Source organism: Brassica rapa, chromosome A03 (assembly GCF_000309985.2).
Source record: "Brassica rapa cultivar Chiifu-401-42 chromosome A03, CAAS_Brap_v3.01, whole genome shotgun sequence".
Taxonomy (NCBI): Eukaryota; Viridiplantae; Streptophyta; class Magnoliopsida; order Brassicales; family Brassicaceae; genus Brassica; species Brassica rapa.
In genome coordinates, this window is record NC_024797.2 from 26,705,594 (window position 1) to 26,724,442 (window position 18,849).

At 38.9% G+C, this 18,849-nt stretch overlaps 4 protein-coding genes and 1 pseudogene across 5 annotated transcripts; 3 read left to right on the forward strand and 2 right to left on the reverse strand.

Annotated features, from left to right (window-relative positions):
- Nucleotides 1-210: 210 nt before the first annotated feature.
- Nucleotides 211-1,070, forward strand: LOC103861464. Its single transcript, XM_009139171.3, has 2 exons — nt 211-597; nt 689-1,070. Exons 1-2 carry the CDS (start codon nt 303-305, stop codon nt 865-867), a joined length of 474 nt encoding a protein of 157 aa, XP_009137419.2. The 5' UTR covers nt 211-302; the 3' UTR covers nt 868-1,070.
- Nucleotides 1,071-5,064: 3,994 nt separating this feature from the next.
- Nucleotides 5,065-9,329, forward strand: LOC103861465 (growth-regulating factor 8-like). 2 transcript variants are annotated; one of them, XM_018657727.2, is made up of 4 exons: nt 5,065-7,889; nt 7,977-8,144; nt 8,230-8,578; nt 8,647-9,329. In XM_018657727.2, exons 1-4 carry the CDS (start codon nt 7,610-7,612, stop codon nt 9,101-9,103), a joined length of 1,254 nt encoding a protein of 417 aa, XP_018513243.2. In that variant the 5' UTR covers nt 5,065-7,609; the 3' UTR covers nt 9,104-9,329. The 2 variants fall into 2 exon arrangements, with proteins under 2 accessions (XP_018513243.2, XP_018513242.2); XM_018657726.2 differs by having other exon boundaries at nt 5,080-7,889; nt 8,224-8,578.
- Nucleotides 9,330-9,479: 150 nt separating this feature from the next.
- On the forward strand, nt 9,480-11,994 carry LOC103861466 (1-acylglycerol-3-phosphate O-acyltransferase). Its single transcript, XM_009139175.3, has 8 exons — nt 9,480-10,061; nt 10,186-10,422; nt 10,512-10,558; nt 10,688-10,806; nt 10,882-11,042; nt 11,117-11,226; nt 11,313-11,536; nt 11,638-11,994. Exons 1-8 carry the CDS (start codon nt 9,712-9,714, stop codon nt 11,770-11,772), a joined length of 1,383 nt encoding a protein of 460 aa, XP_009137423.2. The 5' UTR covers nt 9,480-9,711; the 3' UTR covers nt 11,773-11,994.
- A 262-nt stretch (nt 11,995-12,256) lies between these two features.
- LOC103861467 (thaumatin-like protein 1) lies at nt 12,257-14,470 on the reverse strand. Its single transcript, XM_009139176.3, has 3 exons — nt 14,214-14,470; nt 13,414-14,107; nt 12,257-13,150 (listed from the first exon to the last, which is right to left on the reverse strand). The coding sequence occupies exons 1-3, from the start codon at nt 14,284-14,286 to the stop codon at nt 12,976-12,978; spliced, it is 942 nt and encodes a 313-aa protein (XP_009137424.1). The 5' UTR covers nt 14,287-14,470; the 3' UTR covers nt 12,257-12,975.
- A 227-nt stretch (nt 14,471-14,697) lies between these two features.
- Nucleotides 14,698-18,627, reverse strand: LOC103861769 (annotated as a pseudogene).
- Between the last annotated feature and the right edge of the window lie 222 nt (nt 18,628-18,849).

Sequence of the window (18,849 nt, forward strand, 5' to 3'; positions counted from 1 at the left end):
TAAAGAAATAAATACAAATATTTATTGCCTTCTACAAAAAAAATATATATGGGAAATTAGGTAACCAAACAGAAACCACACGAAAGTAACAAGAGAGAGAATTAGGCAAACAAATAATGACTCATACCGATACAACCACCCCACTGTTCAACTACCTGTCACATCTTCTAATGTCTTCCCTTTTTCTTTTTATTTCATTTAAATTGTCACATTTTCCAAAAGCCTATATTAATTTGCTCTTCATATTTGAAGAAGACATACAGTTTTTTCTTGCTGAATTCTCTCATCTTGTGATCAATCAAATGGCGAGCGAGGAAGTCGTGGTGGTTGGAGGGGAGAGAGCTGGAGCTGAGATCGTGTACGGAGCGGAGGAGTGTTACAAGAACTCGGTGGAGCTTCTAGAGGAGCTAGGATTTCCAAAAGGTGTGATGCCTTTGAAGAACCTCGTGGAATGTGGAAGAGTTAGAGCCACGGGTTTCGTGTGGATGAAGCAAGACACTCCTTATGAACATTTCTTTGAAGCCACCAACACTCGAGTTTCTTACGCTCTTGAGGTCACCGCATATGTCGACAAGGGTTGTATGAAGAAGATGACAGGTACCCTTCCAAGTAATTATATATATACATGGATTCATAGGTTTATATAACTATGTATATATTTGTGTGTGTATGTTAATTGTTAAATTAGGGGTGAAGAGTAAGCAGATGTTTATGTGGGTTCCGATTGTGGAGATGAGTATGGAGGAGCCAAAGAGCAAGAAGATCTACTTCAAGACTCCTATGGGACTCGGCAAGTCTTTTCATGTTACTGCATTCATGGACGAGGAAGAGAAACGCAACTTTTACTTGGAGAATCCCAAAAAATAAAAAAAATTAAATTATGATTATTATATTTCCGGTTGCTTTTGTTTTGTTTCTGTTTTCACTATTATCAGGTTGCTTTTCTATGCCATTACTAAAAAAATTATGTTGACAATTATAAAATGAAGTAAAATTCGTCTTGTGATGCAATGTTTATAACCTGTAATTGAAATCGATAATGAAAATAATCAATTTCTGTGAGTGGATTATTTTGGAAAGAGCCTCACATAGTGGACGGTCGACGCAATGTTAGTAATACGCAAACCATATGTACTATAGCGGTAAGACATATTCACACAAAGAGAAGATTATTTAACGAAAATGATGCCTTGTCCTAAAGGTTTAATCCTGTTAACACATGTACTAATGATTCGTTTTACAGAATTCTAAACTATTGTAAAGAATTTTTTGATTGCTTTTTCTTTTATTTTGGTGAAAAGTGAAGAACTTAGCGTCCGTTATCAATGGTGAGAGCCTTACGGATAGAACGAATGCAAGCCTTCAAATTATTGCATCAACCTTTATACTGAATCACATTAACTTACTATATAGAATTATAGATATGCATGTAGAGCTTTGAAACTTGAAGTTGCAGAATCATAGATGGTGAGATGGGTCCAAGACATTCATTAATATTGGTAAATCTGACCCACTTCCAATGCATCATCGCCTTATTCACATGCAAATGCAAATATGCCATTTAGACAATAGAAATATATTGATTTAAAATAAAATAAAAACATAAAGAGTGCGTAATAAATCTTTGGGGGGGGGGGGGGGGGGGGGGGGGTTAGCACCCTATTAAGGATATACGTCCGACACCAACACCTCACCACTAATCTATTGTAAACTCATGTTCAACAAAAACGAAAAATATCATTCACACATTATTTTTTGTCTATACAGAAAATATTTTTTGTAAATAAACTGAATCACTTATAAGTGTCTTTCCAAGGTCTCACTCTGTCTTTTGGTCGGTTTTTTCTTCCGGCCTTGCCTCCCGTTGATCGAGCTTCAGTCTTCGGAAAGCAGTGACTTCCTTAGCACTGACTTTACCGGTTTTGGTCTCCGGCATCACACCTTCTTTTGGGTGGTCGGCTGGCTTTTAGCTCCGATGGTACATCAGCTCCTCTGATGTTTCCGTTGGCACTTGGCTCCACGTCTCACTTCTCTTCGTGGTGATGGCGTTGGTCTTCTCCGGGTTCATCATGGCTTTTGTCTGATCTTATCTTCTTCAAGCTATCTCTATTTTCATCGTTTCGTTACTCAATTGGATCAAGAACATTGTTTCTCGATATACGTCCGACACCAACACCTCACCACTAATCTATTGTAAACTCATGTTCAACAAAAACGAAAAATATCATTCACACATTATTTTTTGTCTATACAGAAAATATTTTTTGTAAATAAACTGAATCACTTATAAGTGTCTTTCCGAGGTCTCACTCTGTCTTTTGGTCGGTTTTTCTTCCGGCCTTGCCTCCCGTTGATCGAGCTTCAGTCTTCGGAAAGCAGTGACTTCCTTAGCACTGACTTTACCGGTTTTGGTCTCCGGCATCACACCTTCTTTTGGGTGGTCGGCTGGCTTTTAGCTCCGATGGTACATCAGCTCCTCTGATGTTTCCGTTGGCACTTGGCTCCACGTCTCACTTCTCTTCGTGGTGATGGCGTTGGTCTTCTCCGGGTTCATCATGGCTTTTGTCTGATCTTATCTTCCTCAAGCTATCTCTATTTTCATCGTTTCGTTACTCAATTGGATCAAGAACATTGTTTCTCGATAGAAACTCCAAATTAAGAAGAGAGATCATTTGGTTTTAGTTCTCTTGTGGATCTACTGGATTTCGATGGAGAATCAAGTCATTTTGATTTGATTTATTATCCTCTGATGTATGAGATTTCACGATAAAGACTAAGGTGTTGTAGATAGTGACGCCTTCATCTCCTGATGTCATCGACGGCGAGGTGTTTGGTACGGGGCTCTGTTTCTGGTTTGTTTCCGGTGAGCCGCCGATTAGATCTTCGCCGGAGATGTCCTTGTCACTGAAGCGCGGTGGTGGCCCGCATGGTGGGCACGTGTTCCTGTCACACTAAAAGAAACATGTGGATTTCAAGTCACGATCGACTTCCTTTAGACTTTATTTTGGTTTTTTCGTGGGACTCGTCTGTGGGCTTTGTTTGGCCTCTTTTATTTTTTCTTATTTTTTGGGCTGTTTTCCTTTGGGCTTTAATGGGGTTATTTGTGAAATAACTATAAAAAAAAGAAAAATTAGTTTTGTAGAAAGAAAATAGAGAAAAATAAGAAGAGAAAAGAGGAGAGAGTATGTGAAATTGGTTATATAGTTAATTTTGAGTTTTTGTTTGGTTATTGAATGCAAATTTCTTTGTTTAATAAGATCATCAGAATTAAAAAAATAAAAAATAAATAAACCATTGAAAAAATGAATCTACGAATACTGTGTCATTGTCCCACTCCCACATTTTTTTTTTGCTAACAATCCCACTCCCACATATTCGACTTCTGGTCTGTTCTCTCACAAACTCCAAAACCAGTCCGATTTCTATTTGTCCTAATGGTTCTTGAGACATTCCTATATAGTTTTAGTGGTTCCCTATACTTTATCTTTTGTGCTACTTGACTTTAGACTTGTTTAAGTTCCACGTTGCTATCATTAGTCCTATCATGGTTAACGGATAAGCTTATTTCACATTTGTAGTCTTCTCTCAGTATCTAGATGCTGGAACACACGTAGAATATTGTCTCCTACTCTACTTGATGCCAAGATCTTCTCGAAAACAGGTCAGACCGCCTCTTAAAACGGATAATTTCTTTATTTTATCTACATTTCTATCCTCATTCCTACACTACTTGCTTCCACATATTACTAAATGAATCTGTAATAAAAAAATTGGTAGTCTCGCGGCAATATAGTTTGGCACATGTTTATGATCGATACGTAACAAAATTCTAACATAAACCTTCATGATCCCATTTTTTATTTTTTGACTAGGTGATTTCCGTATAGTTAAGAAGGCATTCAAGAGAACATGTGCATTCAAGAGTAACCACCAATTATATATCACTAACGACGAACAATGACCTTGATGAACCGTACTTTTTCAAGACATTTGAACATTTGTGGATTGAATGGTCCTATACGACAAAGAAAATAACACTAGAATTAGCCTTTTATATTTTCTTCTTATAAAAATATTATGAATTTTCAGCCAATAATTAAATGAATTTTCAATTTATCCTCTAATAATTCATCTTCTAACCATCTATATAAAAGAGGAAATTTAGCTAAATCAGAAAGAACTAGAGAAGTGGCCGAGGCAAAAAAAAAGTAGTGGGGTCGAAAAGACAAAGAAGAAAAGAAGTCGGGGGTTAGCACCCTATTAAGGATATACGTCCGACACCAACACCTCACCACTAATCTATTGTAAACTCATGTTCAACAAAAACGAAAAATATCATTCACACATTATTTTTTGTCTATACAGAAAATATTTTTTGTAAATAAACTGAATCACTTATAAGTGTCTTTCCAAGGTCTCACTCTGTCTTTTGGTCGGTTTTTTCTTCCGGCCTTGCCTCCCGTTGATCGAGCTTCAGTCTTCGGAAAGCAGTGACTTCCTTAGCACTGACTTTACCGGTTTTGGTCTCCGGCATCACACCTTCTTTTGGGTGGTCGGCTGGCTTTTAGCTCCGATGGTACATCAGCTCCTCTGATGTTTCCGTTGGCACTTGGCTCCACGTCTCACTTCTCTTCGTGGTGATGGCGTTGGTCTTCTCCGGGTTCATCATGGCTTTTGTCTGATCTTATCTTCTTCAAGCTATCTCTATTTTCATCGTTTCGTTACTCAATTGGATCAAGAACATTGTTTCTCGATATACGTCCGACACCAACACCTCACCACTAATCTATTGTAAACTCATGTTCAACAAAAACGAAAAATATCATTCACACATTATTTTTTGTCTATACAGAAAATATTTTTTGTAAATAAACTGAATCACTTATAAGTGTCTTTCCGAGGTCTCACTCTGTCTTTTGGTCGGTTTTTCTTCCGGCCTTGCCTCCCGTTGATCGAGCTTCAGTCTTCGGAAAGCAGTGACTTCCTTAGCACTGACTTTACCGGTTTTGGTCTCCGGCATCACACCTTCTTTTGGGTGGTCGGCTGGCTTTTAGCTCCGATGGTACATCAGCTCCTCTGATGTTTCCGTTGGCACTTGGCTCCACGTCTCACTTCTCTTCGTGGTGATGGCGTTGGTCTTCTCCGGGTTCATCATGGCTTTTGTCTGATCTTATCTTCCTCAAGCTATCTCTATTTTCATCGTTTCGTTACTCAATTGGATCAAGAACATTGTTTCTCGATAGAAACTCCAAATTAAGAAGAGAGATCATTTGGTTTTAGTTCTCTTGTGGATCTACTGGATTTCGATGGAGAATCAAGTCATTTTGATTTGATTTATTATCCTCTGATGTATGAGATTTCACGATAAAGACTAAGGTGTTGTAGATAGTGACGCCTTCATCTCCTGATGTCATCGACGGCGAGGTGTTTGGTACGGGGCTCTGTTTCTGGTTTGTTTCCGGTGAGCCGCCGATTAGATCTTCGCCGGAGATGTCCTTGTCACTGAAGCGCGGTGGTGGCCCGCATGGTGGGCACGTGTTCCTGTCACACTAAAAGAAACATGTGGATTTCAAGTCACGATCGACTTCCTTTAGACTTTATTTTGGTTTTTTCGTGGGACTCGTCTGTGGGCTTTGTTTGGCCTCTTTTATTTTTTCTTATATTTTTGGGCTGTTTTCCTTTGTTTAATGGGGTTATTTGTGAAATAACTATAAAAAAAAGAAAAATTAGTTTTGTAGAAAGAAAATAGAGAAAAATAAGAAGAGAAAAGAGGAGAGAGTATGTGAAATTGGTTATATAGTTAATTTTGAGTTTTTGTTTGGTTATTGAATGCAAATTTCTTTGTTTAATAAGATCATCAGAATTAAAAAAATAAAAAATAAATAAACCATTGAAAAAATGAATCTACGAATACTGTGTCATTGTCCCACTCCCACATTTTTTTTTTTGCTAACAATCCCACTCCCACATATTCGACTTCTGGTCTGTTCTCTCACAAACTCCAAAACCAGTCCGATTTCTATTTGTCCTAATGGTTCTTGAGACATTCCTATATAGTTTTAGTGGTTCCCTATACTTTATCTTTTGTGCTACTTGACTTTAGACTTGTTTAAGTTCCACGTTGCTATCATTAGTCCTATCATGGTTAACGGATAAGCTTATTTCACATTTGTAGTCTTCTCTCAGTATCTAGATGCTGGAACACACGTAGAATATTGTCTCCTACTCTACTTGATGCCAAGATCTTCTCGAAAACAGGTCAGACCGCCTCTTAAAACGGATAATTTCTTTATTTTATCTACATTTCTATCCTCATTCCTACACTACTTGCTTCCACATATTACTAAATGAATCTGTAATAAAAAAATTGGTAGTCTCGCGGCAATATAGTTTGGCACATGTTTATGATCGATACGTAACAAAATTCTAACATAAACCTTCATGATCCCATTTTTTATTTTTTGACTAGGTGATTTCCGTATAGTTAAGAAGGCATTCAAGAGAACATGTGCATTCAAGAGTAACCACCAATTATATATCACTAACGACGAACAATGACCTTGATGAACCGTACTTTTTCAAGACATTTGAACATTTGTGGATTGAATGGTCCTATACGACAAAGAAAATAACACTAGAATTAGCCTTTTATATTTTCTTCTTATAAAAATATTATGAATTTTCAGCCAATAATTAAATGAATTTTCAATTTATCCTCTAATAATTCATCTTCTAACCATCTATATAAAAGAGGAAATTTAGCTAAATCAGAAAGAACTAGAGAAGTGGCCGAGGCAAAAAAAAAGTAGTGGGGTCGAAAAGACAAAGAAGAAAAGAAGTCGGGGTGGATAATAGTAAAATCTAAATTAGTGAGCCGAGAGGGGTAAATTAGTTAGAGCATCACATCCCCTCTGGTCCCCTATGAGAAGCTCTCACGGAAACGTTAGACGTGGGGTCCCACTACCCGAACACACATCTCCAGGCACCGTTACTTTAACGGAGCTTGTTGTTGTTATCCCCATGACTACGATGTGAAAGTTTGAGAAGACGTTACCTAAGGTCGAAGTAAAAGACTTTTTGAAGAGGCGGTGTGTGAGAGAGAGAGAGTTAACGGTGTTTAGTGAAGGAAACGACAACGTGGGTGTTTATTGCCTGTGTCAGGTGGAAGAGAGAGAGAGAGAGAGAGTTAATGTAAAGTTTTGTCTGTACTCTGGAACAAAGGTCGAATGTTAGAGACTAAGGAAGCAAAAAAGAGAAAAGCTTTATGGCTCATGAGGCTCTCAAAAAACGGCACCGCTTCTCCTACTCGTTTTTAACCTAAACCTTTTCTCCCCAGCCTCATCTTTTTAAGTGCCACTGATCAGAGGGATAGAGAGAGAGAGAGAGAAATATAAAAAGAGGGAGCTTTTGTGTTCTTGTGGGTATGTCTCCCTAGGATTCAGGTCCTGTCTGAAGGGTGAAGCTTTTTGGTTTCCATTACAGAGACAAAGCATAACAAAAAAAAGGGGTTTCTTGTTCTGTTGTTTATGTGTTCTGTTGTGTTTTCTAATCGAGTTTTAAGGTAAAAAGGTTGAGACTTTTCGAGTGGGGTTTGTTGTTCTTAGTTTTAATGGGAACAAGAGCGGAACGTAATAAGGAAGATTTTGTTGGTGGGTTTGGTTTTGGAGTTGTAGAGCACTCTCATAAAGACGTTATGTTACCGTCTCATCATTATCATTCATATTCATCGCCGGCCTCTGCTTCCTTCTGTTACTGTTCCAATGGTGTTGCCGATCCAATCTTCTCTGCTTCAAACACTTCTACTCTTGGTGAAATGTTCTCTCTAGGGGGTTCTAACTCCACTGCTGGTGTTTCAGTTGCTGACCCTTTCTTCACCTTGACCTCCTCAGGTTTAAAGCTCTCTCCTTTTATCACTTTCTCAACTAGATTGAAGATGTTTTTGTCTTGATGTGAAATTTTGTGGATGTTAAATCCAGGGGAGATGGGAAGAAGCATGAGTGGAAAGGAAGGTGCAGCTTTCAGTGAAGCTCAATGGCAAGAGCTTGAGAGACAGAGGAATATATTCAAGTACATGATGGCTTCTCTTCCTGTTCCTTCTGAGCTTCTCTCACCCTTCTCCAGGAACCACACCAACAATCATGATGGTAACATCTCCTCATCTTTCACTATCTCTCTTAGTTATCATGTATTCATGTTATATGCATCTGATGTCGTGGGTGACAGTGACAGTGGCGAGAGGAGGTTCACTGAAGCTGGGGATTGCTTCAAACGCAAGCAACAACACGGCTGATATGGAGCCATGGAGGTGCAAGAGAACAGACGGGAAGAAATGGAGATGCTCTAGGAACGTGGTCCCTGATCAGAAATACTGTGAGAGGCACGCTCACAAGAGCCGTCCTCGTTCAAGAAAGCATGTGGAAACACCATCTCATTCTCACCACAATGATGCTCGCACCACTAAGAACGTTGCTAGCCAGTTCGCTACAGCTTATCCTCAGTTCTACGGACCTCCCTTAAGCCAGTTCTCTGCGGTTTCTACTCTTCCGCCAGCTTCCTCTTCTTATGATCATCACCATAGGTGCGTGTTTACTTACACATTTATCAAAGTATTGAAATAATTGAAACTTTGTTGGTTGGTATGTGAAGTGGATTGAGGTGGCTTATGAAAGAAGGCGACTCCATAGCAACATTAAACCCGGAGATTCATGAAGCTGCTCAGCTGAAGGTTGGATCAAGCAGGGAGCTCAAACGTGGATTTGAATATGATCTTAATTACATACAGAATGATCCATTAGTAGACCAGAGATTTGGAGCATTGGAGGGTCTATTGAGTCCAAACCGCCAAGAGACGAGGCGGTTTTTGGTAGAAGGGGAGCAAGATGAGGCGATGGGAAGCTCACTGACACTATCAATGGCTGGAGGAGGAGGCATGGAGGAAGGTGAGGGAAGAAGCCAGCATCAGTGGATTAGCCATGAAGGACCGTCGTGGCTATGTTCAACAACACCAGGTGGACCATTGGCTGAAGCACTTTGTCTTGGCGTCTCCAACAACCCTAGTACTAGTACTACTACTACTAGTAGCTGCAGCAGAAGCTCAAGCTAAACCAAAACGACTTGAGTTAGTGTCGTTTTACGAGTCTAGAATCGGTTTAGTGATTAGAAATCAAAACTATGTTTCAGATTTAAGTATCTTTCTCAGTGATTTGTTTGAAAAACTGAGATCACCTTTTGGATCTTGTTCCTTTTTTTTTGGCTGTTGGATTTTACTATTATGTGATGTGTAACATCGGTTTGCTTAAACCACTGGAAAATCGGTTCAACCTCTTGTTCTTAGGTGGAGAAGAAACACAAAAGTGAGTTTTGTAACATTTGATTTCAAGTTGATTAAGCACACTGAATTAATAGTGTTCCAAAAAAGCAGAGTGAATTTTTTTTTTTTTTGTTGTCAGCTTAGCAAAGTGAATTAATTAAACCAGAATGGGATCGAAACATTAGTTCCGGTTAAGTAAACCGGTTTAGGTCACAATACAATAAATAAGTATGGTTAAAAAAACATGCAACTATTTGATCATTATCTGAACTACTTGGCAATTAGTAACAAAGCTATTTATAAAATAAGCTAAGCTTAGGTTAACTTTTCTCGTTACAATCCAAATCTTCTAGTCTAATTAAGACAACAGGGGAAGCTTCTTGTCTTGCTTTGCAAGAGACATGACGTCATCAATGACGTTGTGTTGCGGTCATCAGACAGAGAGCATATATAAATATCCTTTGCGTCGCGACATCGCAGCAAAACCTCTAGTCTTCGTCTTCGTGACAAATTCAGAATTTAATTGTAATAAATTAAATAAAAAAATCCGAGATTCCTTGATTTGTGGATTCCGGTCAAGAATGGCGGAGGAAATCTCAAAGTCAGCGGGCGATTCATCAGCTGCTACGGCGGCTGCCACGAACGCGGCGAAGTCGAAATGGAAAATCTTGAGGCCCAATTCACTCCGGTGGATTCCGACCTCCACCGATAACACCATCGCCGCCGAGAAGCGTCTTCTCTCCATCCTCAAGTACAAAATTGATTCTCTGTTTTAATTACTCTGTTTCTTATTACATAACAGAACAGGCCTTTGTGTTTTTTTTTTTTTTTTTAATTCTAAAAGTTTCTAATCTTGATGGGTGAACAATCTTCAGGACGCCTTATGTACAGGAGCAAGTCAACATTGGTTCAGGACCACCAGGCTCCAAAGTCAGGTGGTTTAGGTCTTCTAGCAATGAGTCTAGGTACATCAACACTGTCACCTTTGACGCCAAGGAAGGTTCTCCAACACTTGTCATGGTTCATGGTTACGGTGCTTCTCAAGGCTTCTTCTTTCGTAATTTTGATGCCCTTGCGAGTCGGTTTAGGGTCATCGCTATTGATCAACTTGGGTAAGCAAACCAAATTTGCCATTGGTTCCAAAAGGATTCATTGTGTCTCTGTATAATAAAGTAATTTTTTCCTTTTTTTTTTGCTCTAGGTGGGGTGGATCAAGTAGGCCTGATTTTACGTGTAAAAGCACAGAAGGTATAATAAGTCTTGATGACACGTGGCTTTAGTAGTTTCATGGGAACCTTTCTCAATGTGCTTTGTATATATATATGGAGTTGCTACACAAGTAATGGAACTGTTTTTGTTCTTGATTTGTTTATGCAGAGACAGAGGCATGGTTTATAGACTCATTTGAGGAATGGCGTAAATCCAAGAATCTCAGCAACTTTATTCTATTAGGACACTCTTTTGGTGGTTATGTTGCTGCTAAGTACGCGCTTAAGGTGACATTTCTTAGAACTCTCAATGTGTAGAAGGTGACAGCTTGTGACTTATAATTTTGATTTCTAACTTTTCAGCATCCTGAGCATGTTCAACACTTGGTTCTGGTGGGGTCTGCTGGGTTTACTGCAGAGTCAGATCCCAAGTCAGAGTGGCTCACTAAGTTCAGAGCTACGTGGAAAGGCGCAGTCCTGAATCATTTATGGGAGTCTAATTTCACTCCTCAGAAGCTGGTTAGGTATGCTCTTATGATATTTTCATGTATATATGATGCTCTTATAGTATTATTCTAAATATATGATTCTGGTGCAGAGGATTAGGTCCTTGGGGTCCAGGTCTTGTGAACCGGTATACAAGTGCAAGATTTGGTGCACATTCTGAGGGAACTGAGCTAACAGATGAGGAATCCATATTGCTTACCGGTGAGCAATTCTTTCTCTTTAAGTTTCCATATAAGGTAATGGAGAATGATGAGTAATTAGCTGATAGTGATGGTCTTGATTTTTAGATTATGTGTATCATACTTTGGCTGCAAAGGCTAGTGGAGAGCTGTGCTTGAAATACATCTTCTCCTTTGGAGCATTTGCTCGGAAGCCCCTCTTACAAAGCGCATCAGAGTGGAAAGTGCCAACTACTTTTATATATGGAATGAATGATTGGATGAACTATCAAGGCGCAGTGGAAGCGAGGAAACACATGAAGGTCCCTTGCGAAATCATTCGTGTTCCACAGGTCAGTCAGTCTCTATATAGATTTATCACACATTTAAGAGGAAAGTATAGAGAAAAAGAAGATGCTTATATGAGATTTTGTTTGGTCAAAAATGTTTGTAGGGTGGCCATTTTGTGTTCATAGACAACCCATCTGGTTTTCATTCGGCAGTGCTTTATGCTTGCCGTAAGCATTTATCTCAAGACCAAGACTCCTCTCATCAAGAACAACTCCCAGATGGTTTGCGATTGGTTTAGTCGTGTCCAATGTTGTTCTTTTACATTTCAACTTCATTATATCTAGAAAAGAATATAAGAGAACATCAAAAGAGAAAGACGGAATCATCTTTTATTTATTCTTTTCCATTTTGGTTGTGTAATTGTGTTTGAAGTCTCAAGAGTTCCAAATGTTATCTCATAATTAAAGTATCATATTGTACTCTTTAAATATTTGTTTGTTTAATCTAGTTTCTTATACTTTTTTTTTTTTTGAGAAAAAAATTAACATCTAGTTTCTTATACTTATGAAACAGAACTATCATATCTATTTGATCTCATTGTTTGTTGATAGGAGTTGCGTAAATATGTGTTGATTAAGATAAACCCTTAAACCAAACCCGAATAAAACCAAAAAAGAACTGGTTCAGCTTGCTTAATTTGGTTAAACTGTCCACGGCTAGCACTTAAGCTTATCAGTTATCATGTGATGATCTTCTTTTCTGCTTTATTTTCTGTTAGTATATTCTTTCCTCCTTTTGCTCTTTTTTATTTATTTTTTCACTTCTCTTTTTTGCATTTCTCGTCATCTCTCCATCATCAATGTAATCCTAATAGGATACACCATTTGTATACAAAGTACAAACCAAAAAAAGGCCATTATACGTTATATGTTAGTTATCATCAGATAAGTTCTTCCACTTAGTTGTATTTTTTTATAGATGAATTATGACGACATTTCTCGAGTATTGCAACCACTTTCTCACTCGGCTCCAATAAACTCTATACATAACAATAGCAAAATGCCACCCGCAAACTTTCTGACTAAAACACTCATCGTCTCATATTTTTTGCATTTGGTATATTGGTTACGATCTTACGTTGTAATTGTAACTAAAACTGTAATGGCCTATTTGAGATGCAATCTATGCCGGAACTTAGAGCATTCTCATAACAAATTTAATAAAATGGGTTCTCAAGAATAATACTCTGAAATAATAGTTGGATATCACAAATCTTGAGAACCTTTTCTAGTAATTTTTCAAACAGTTTGGGATAGAGATACTTTTAGGGGTTAGTTTCCATATTGCGCATGGTTATCATTATCTTGTAGTGCGTTCAAAAATACAAATCAACAGTGTGGTTATATGTCCATTAGTGTGCACAATCATGAAACATATAAATGTAATAGGATGCAGCAGATATACACACCCGGAAGCCGGAAATGAGAAACATAAACATAAATCAAAACCACCAAAGAAAAAGAAAAATACAACAAAAGATGGGTAAATATTTGGAAGATTTATGAATATATGATGAGCCAGAACTGAATACATCAGATAACCACGTAGACAATGGAGACGGTGAGCTTCCTGCAGATCCACTGCCCTCTCTCCACCCATTAGCTGCAGATTTTTGGCTGTACACATTCCAACTTTAATCAGTATACTATTTGAATAATGGTAGGCCTGTTGTATGTTCTAATAACCTTTTTTGTTTTCCTTTTCTTTGATGGAATGACTATTATATACTCCTTTATTACGTGTAAAAATACAAAAGAATCAACCTCTTTTTCGGTAATGGCACAAACCAATCACAAGGCTCTGCTAGCTAAGCACGCCGTGTGCATATACTAAAAAGTAAATGGGAACAAATGAAAACAAAAAAAAGAAGTTAACCTACCTAGGCAAGTAAGGGCAAAGAGTGATGGTATAATCTGCAGAAGTGCATGTGAACGTACTCGTAGCATCGTCAAACGCGTAGCTGTACGATCTAGGACACGCTGTTTTGAATATCTCCGAGTACATGGACGGTTTACACTCGGTTGGTGAAGCGTACGCGCCACTACAACAATACTCTGGACTACCAAACGCTTCGCACGCGCTTTTGCATGCTGACCCGGATCCGAACCGGAGCTCCGCTGGACATCTTTGGTTTAGATCCGTTACGCATCCTGTGGTCAAACAGTTACCTTCTGACCCTCCACTAGCTTCAACTACCATAGGGACGTTGTATCCGTCCACAAGGCTCACGTCGTAGAAGTCTTGTTTTCGGGTCGGGTCTTCTGGACCTGACCCGATTGTGAACTCGGCTAGTGTAGCGGGTGGTTTGGCTCCTGAGCCGTTACACTCTACTTGGTTGGAACCGCAGTCACCGGTTAAGCAAGTGCCTTGGCCTGTTTGAGAGTCGAAGTTACAACCAGTTCTTGCCCAAAACCGACCAGACCAGCTTGCTGGAGCTTGGAAGGAACGTGCACCACCAGAGGCTAACTCAAAACCAGTGGTTCCTATGTCCCCACTTCCTGAGTTGGGTAAAATTCCAGGCCAGACAGTGAAGCTGCATCGGTTTACGATAGTTATTGTAGCACCGTTACTTCCTACACAAGGCAAATGCATGCAATACTTTATTTATGATATATATATATATGATAATGAATATTGATATAAATTATAGTAAAATATTATGATAGATTCGAATACTACCATGGAAGAAGATGAGGGTTGGGATGATGATGAAATAAAACGAGACAAGAGAATGAAGAACTGTTATGATCATCACTTTTATTTTATTTTTCCTTCTTTTGAAAGAAAAGTATAGAAAAAAAAAAACTGAAGAGACAGAGTTTAAAGAGTATTTGCGATGACATCAACAGCTGTATATATACCTTCTCTCAAGGGTCAAGGTCCATGTGATCTCACAATAAAAAAGTATGACCATTCTACTTTACGTTTTAAAGTGATATGAGAAGAAAAAAGTTGTTGGAAAATCTATTTTATCACGAATTTATTTAAAGTCTTTTTCTTTGCAAATAAAATCTACAGCTTTTACAGATTATATGTTTTAATTTTTTCAGAAACCATTTCAAGGTTTAGTTTTATGGAAAATAACCCCAAGTAGATATGCATTATATAGGTGGCTAACACTACAGAAAGCTGCAAGGATAACTTCGGATAGATAACCAACAAAGAGTGTCGTGTCTTAAGTCTTAACCGTTACTAATTCATATCATTGTTTAAGCAATATATTAAAAGCTTCAAACCAAAATACATGCTGAGTTGCTTTTACATAATCCATCAAAAACCATATAGTAAAAAAAACTAATATTCTGCTTTTAACTAAAGAGTAGAGAAACACATAGATAAGAAAAAACATCACCAAGTGAAATCTACAGTTCATCCTTGGTTGGCGTCTCTCCTCAACCTGTTCAGCTTCAATGTTTAGACCACCAGCTAAGTCATCTGATTTTGCCTCAGTAGCCTCCTCACTGGTCTCTGTTTCCTCTGCTTCCACTTCCTCTTCTGCTACTGCATCAGGGCTGATCTTAAGACTGCTCTTGACTGAGTTGTAAATACGCCCTGCAAAATCTTTTGGATCGTTGAGAACGAATCCACTCTCTATCAAAGCCGTCTGGTACATGAGCTGAGCAGTCTCTTTCACACTCTCATCCTGAAAGAAAATGTGTGTATTGGTTTCATCTCAATCACTCAAACTGATAAAAAGTAGACAGAAGGTCTTATGTTTTGTTTACCTCAGGGTCGCTAGCAACCCTTTCTTTGAGCTCTTTGATGATAGGGTGCCGTGGGTTAATCTCCAACACCCTCTTTCCTCTCATGTAAGCTTGCTTGTTAGCATCAGAGAGAGTCTGTGACTGCATGATCCTCTCCATGTTTGCACTCCATCCAAACTTGGACGTCACAACCACACAAGGAGTGTCAGCCAACCTATTACTGATTTTAACATCGTCAACATTCTCACTAGCCAGACTCTCCTTCCACCACTTCGTCAGCTCCTTGAACGCCTCCTTCAGCTCCTTGACTTTAGAGTCTTTCCCAACCTTCAACCCTTCTTTCGACACGTTCTGAAACTTCTTGTCCTCGTAGTCCATCAGGTACTGCATCAAGTACTCATCAACAGGGTCTGTGAAGAAAATGACCTCATAGCCCTTTTTGATGAGCCTCTCCAGGAATGGAGATTTCTCCAGCTGTTCCTTGCTGCTTCCTGTGATGTAGAACACGTCCTTCTGCTCCTTTTTCATTCTCTTGATGTACTGATCCAGGGAAGTCAGTTTTCCATCTGACTTTGTTCTGTAAATAATAGTAAATTATATTAACCTTTAGGTACTAAGATAAGCAGATAGATGTGAATAAAGAAAAGCACATACGTCTCAAAACGAAGAAGCTTTGCTAAGCGGTTCCTGTTAGAAGCATCCTCAATGATGCCAAGTTTAATAGACTTGCCAAACTCGTTCCAGAACTTGGTGTATTGGCCTTTCTTCTCGTCATTCTCACCAGACTTCTCCACATCTGTATAGTGCCAAGAATTGAAAAAAAAGTTTAGAATAAATTACAGGAGAAGTGGTTTGATGAATACCAATGGAATACCTTTTTTGTCATCATCATGGACCTCATCAGGGTCCTCTTCAGCGAGCTTACGGATCATATCAAGGGCCTTACGGATAAGCTTCTTCTTTATTGTCTTTAAGCTGCTGTGTTGTTGAAGCATTTCTCTTGATACATTTAGAGGCAATGTGTCAGAGTCAACAAGACCCTTCAAGAAACTCAAATACTTAGGAAGAAGCTCATCAAACTCATCAGAGATGAAGACCCTCCTGACATAGAGCTTCAAGTTGGCCTTGTTGCTGTTGTAGTAGCTCTCGTACAGATCATGGGGAGCTTTAGGAGGAACATACAACACAGCCTTGAATTCAACATCACCTTCAGCGTTGAAGTGACTCCAAGCCATTGGCTTCTCCTCAGAGAAATCCTTAGAGAGAGAGTGATAGAATTTAGTGTACTCTTCCTCCGTCACCTCCTTTGGACTTCTGAGCCATATGGCCTTAACATCATTCAGAAGCTCCCATTCATAAACTGTCTCTTTCACCTTCTTAGTTTTCTGCTTCTTCTCGCTGTCCTCATCCTCAGCATCTTCTTCCTTCTCTTCCTCTGTAGAGGGTGTTTCTGAGGCAAAGGTACCATTAATAGGGGACGCCTGACTTGTAGGAATAAAGACACACTACAACAGGAATTATAACTCACCAGTTTCCTCTTCAGCTGATTCATCTTCCTCAACTGGGACCTCAGTTTCAACCTCTTTGCTAGCCCATAGGTGGATAGGGAAGTTAATGAACTCTGAATATCGCTTCACCAAGTCCTGTAGTAGACAAAGATGATCATAACAACCACAATGAGACAATACTCAGAAATAAAAGAAGACTTTACTTCCAAAGTTATAAGTATATGACTGACCTTAAGTTTACTCTCCTCAAGGTACTCACCAGCTTCATCTCTAAGATGTAATCTAATCTCAGTTCCACGTCCCAGAGGCTCATTCCATGTATCCTCGGAGACAGCAAATTTACCATCAGCCTTTGATTCTCATACATGTCTGATTAAATTCAAAAAATAAGTTATCAGAAAAGCTTTCCAAATGATTTTATAACAAAACACTATCAGGAATCAACTCACTGTATGTCATCATTGTGCTTGCTAATGACTTCAATGTAGTCAGCAACAAGATAAGTAGAGTAGAATCCAACTCCAAATTGTCCAATAAGGTTCAGATCCCCGCTTGATTGCATTTTCTCAACAAAAGCTGTTGAAAGAAAATATCTTCAATACTTGATCCAAACCTATCATACGAATCAACCACATAAGAAAAACGTACCTGAGGTTCCAGATTTTGCAATGGTGCCAAGGTTCTTGATAAGGTCTTCCTTAGTCATTCCAATTCCACGGTCCCGGATAGAAATAATCTTCTTTGCTTTGTCTAGCTTAATCTGCAGATAAGTACGTTATTACACAACTGAAAATTTACCCTGAACCTAGTGAGAAAGATGTAGCAAACCTGGATCTCAAGCTTAGCAGTGTCACCTTCACCCAAAACATCTTTATCAGTGAGAGCAAGGAACCTAATCTTATCCAACGCCTGAAAAAAATTACAAAACATTTTAGCTCCCAATGTTCAACAAGCAACAAACCAAATGGTAATAATAATAATAATAATAAACAGTTAGGCTTTTTTACATCAGAAGCGTTGGAGATCAACTCTCTAAGGAAAATGTCCTTGTTACTGTATAGAGAGTTGATGATAATGTCCATGAGCCGAGAAACCTCAGCTTGGAACTCAAACTTCTCCGCGTTGCTTCGTAGTGACTTCTTCGATATCGATTCAGACTCTCTGTTTCAAATAAAACGAGTTTGAAGTTCAGGCTTGAGAGGTTTTATACAAAATGATTGTAAGCGTGTGACACGAAACCTGTGAACAACATCTGAATCAGTGGATAAACCGCTGTGACCACCGAGTTTCTCCTCAACCTTCGGTGGATCTGTAACTTCGTCGGAACTATCTTCTGCATTCGCGTGTAGCTTTCTTCCTATACAAGGGGAAACTTTAGTAATCAAATCAAATGAAGTGGTGTACACAGAAGAGTTAGTAGTGTGAAAGATGGTAGTAACCTTGATCTGGAAGAAGGAAGAGAAGTGAGAAAAGGAACAAAACGGACACTAGCGTCCTCTTCCTCATTGTTGTATAGATCGCGTAGATTGCTAGCTATGAGGTTTATTCACTCAGCTCGAAGAGAGATCCTTAAAATTAAATAAGACATGAGTTTAGTGAACTGTGTAGTTGCGTACACTTCGGTTCCTGAGAGTTTCGTCTTAGTTTGTCAACGTGGCAGATCTAACGGTTCACTGTTGCTGAAGAAGCCACGTGGTGGTTTTGTAGTGTAGAAAGGTTTGTCCTTGACGTCAACGTCCTTGTTCGACGATCGGACGGCTATCTTTGTTTTGTATGACACGTGGTTGTGGATTATTGGATAATTACCTTCTTTATTGACTTCGGGATTCCAAAACAAAAAATGAGTTTCTGGATGGTTCTTCTACTTCCCCACTGTTATGTTTAGCTGCTTCGAAATTGGGCATACAATTTGAGCTGCTGGATATTCTCTTAAGTATTGTTTTGATCAGTGACATGAAGGTGCGTGAGAAACAAAACGGACATGAATTGTTTGTCATTCACGACAGCCGAAACTCTCTCTGTCTAGGAAGTAGGAACCATTGCTCCTTGGTTGGTTTGAGAGTTGTACGAAATAGTTGTTCAGAGCTCACAGAATGATAAAGT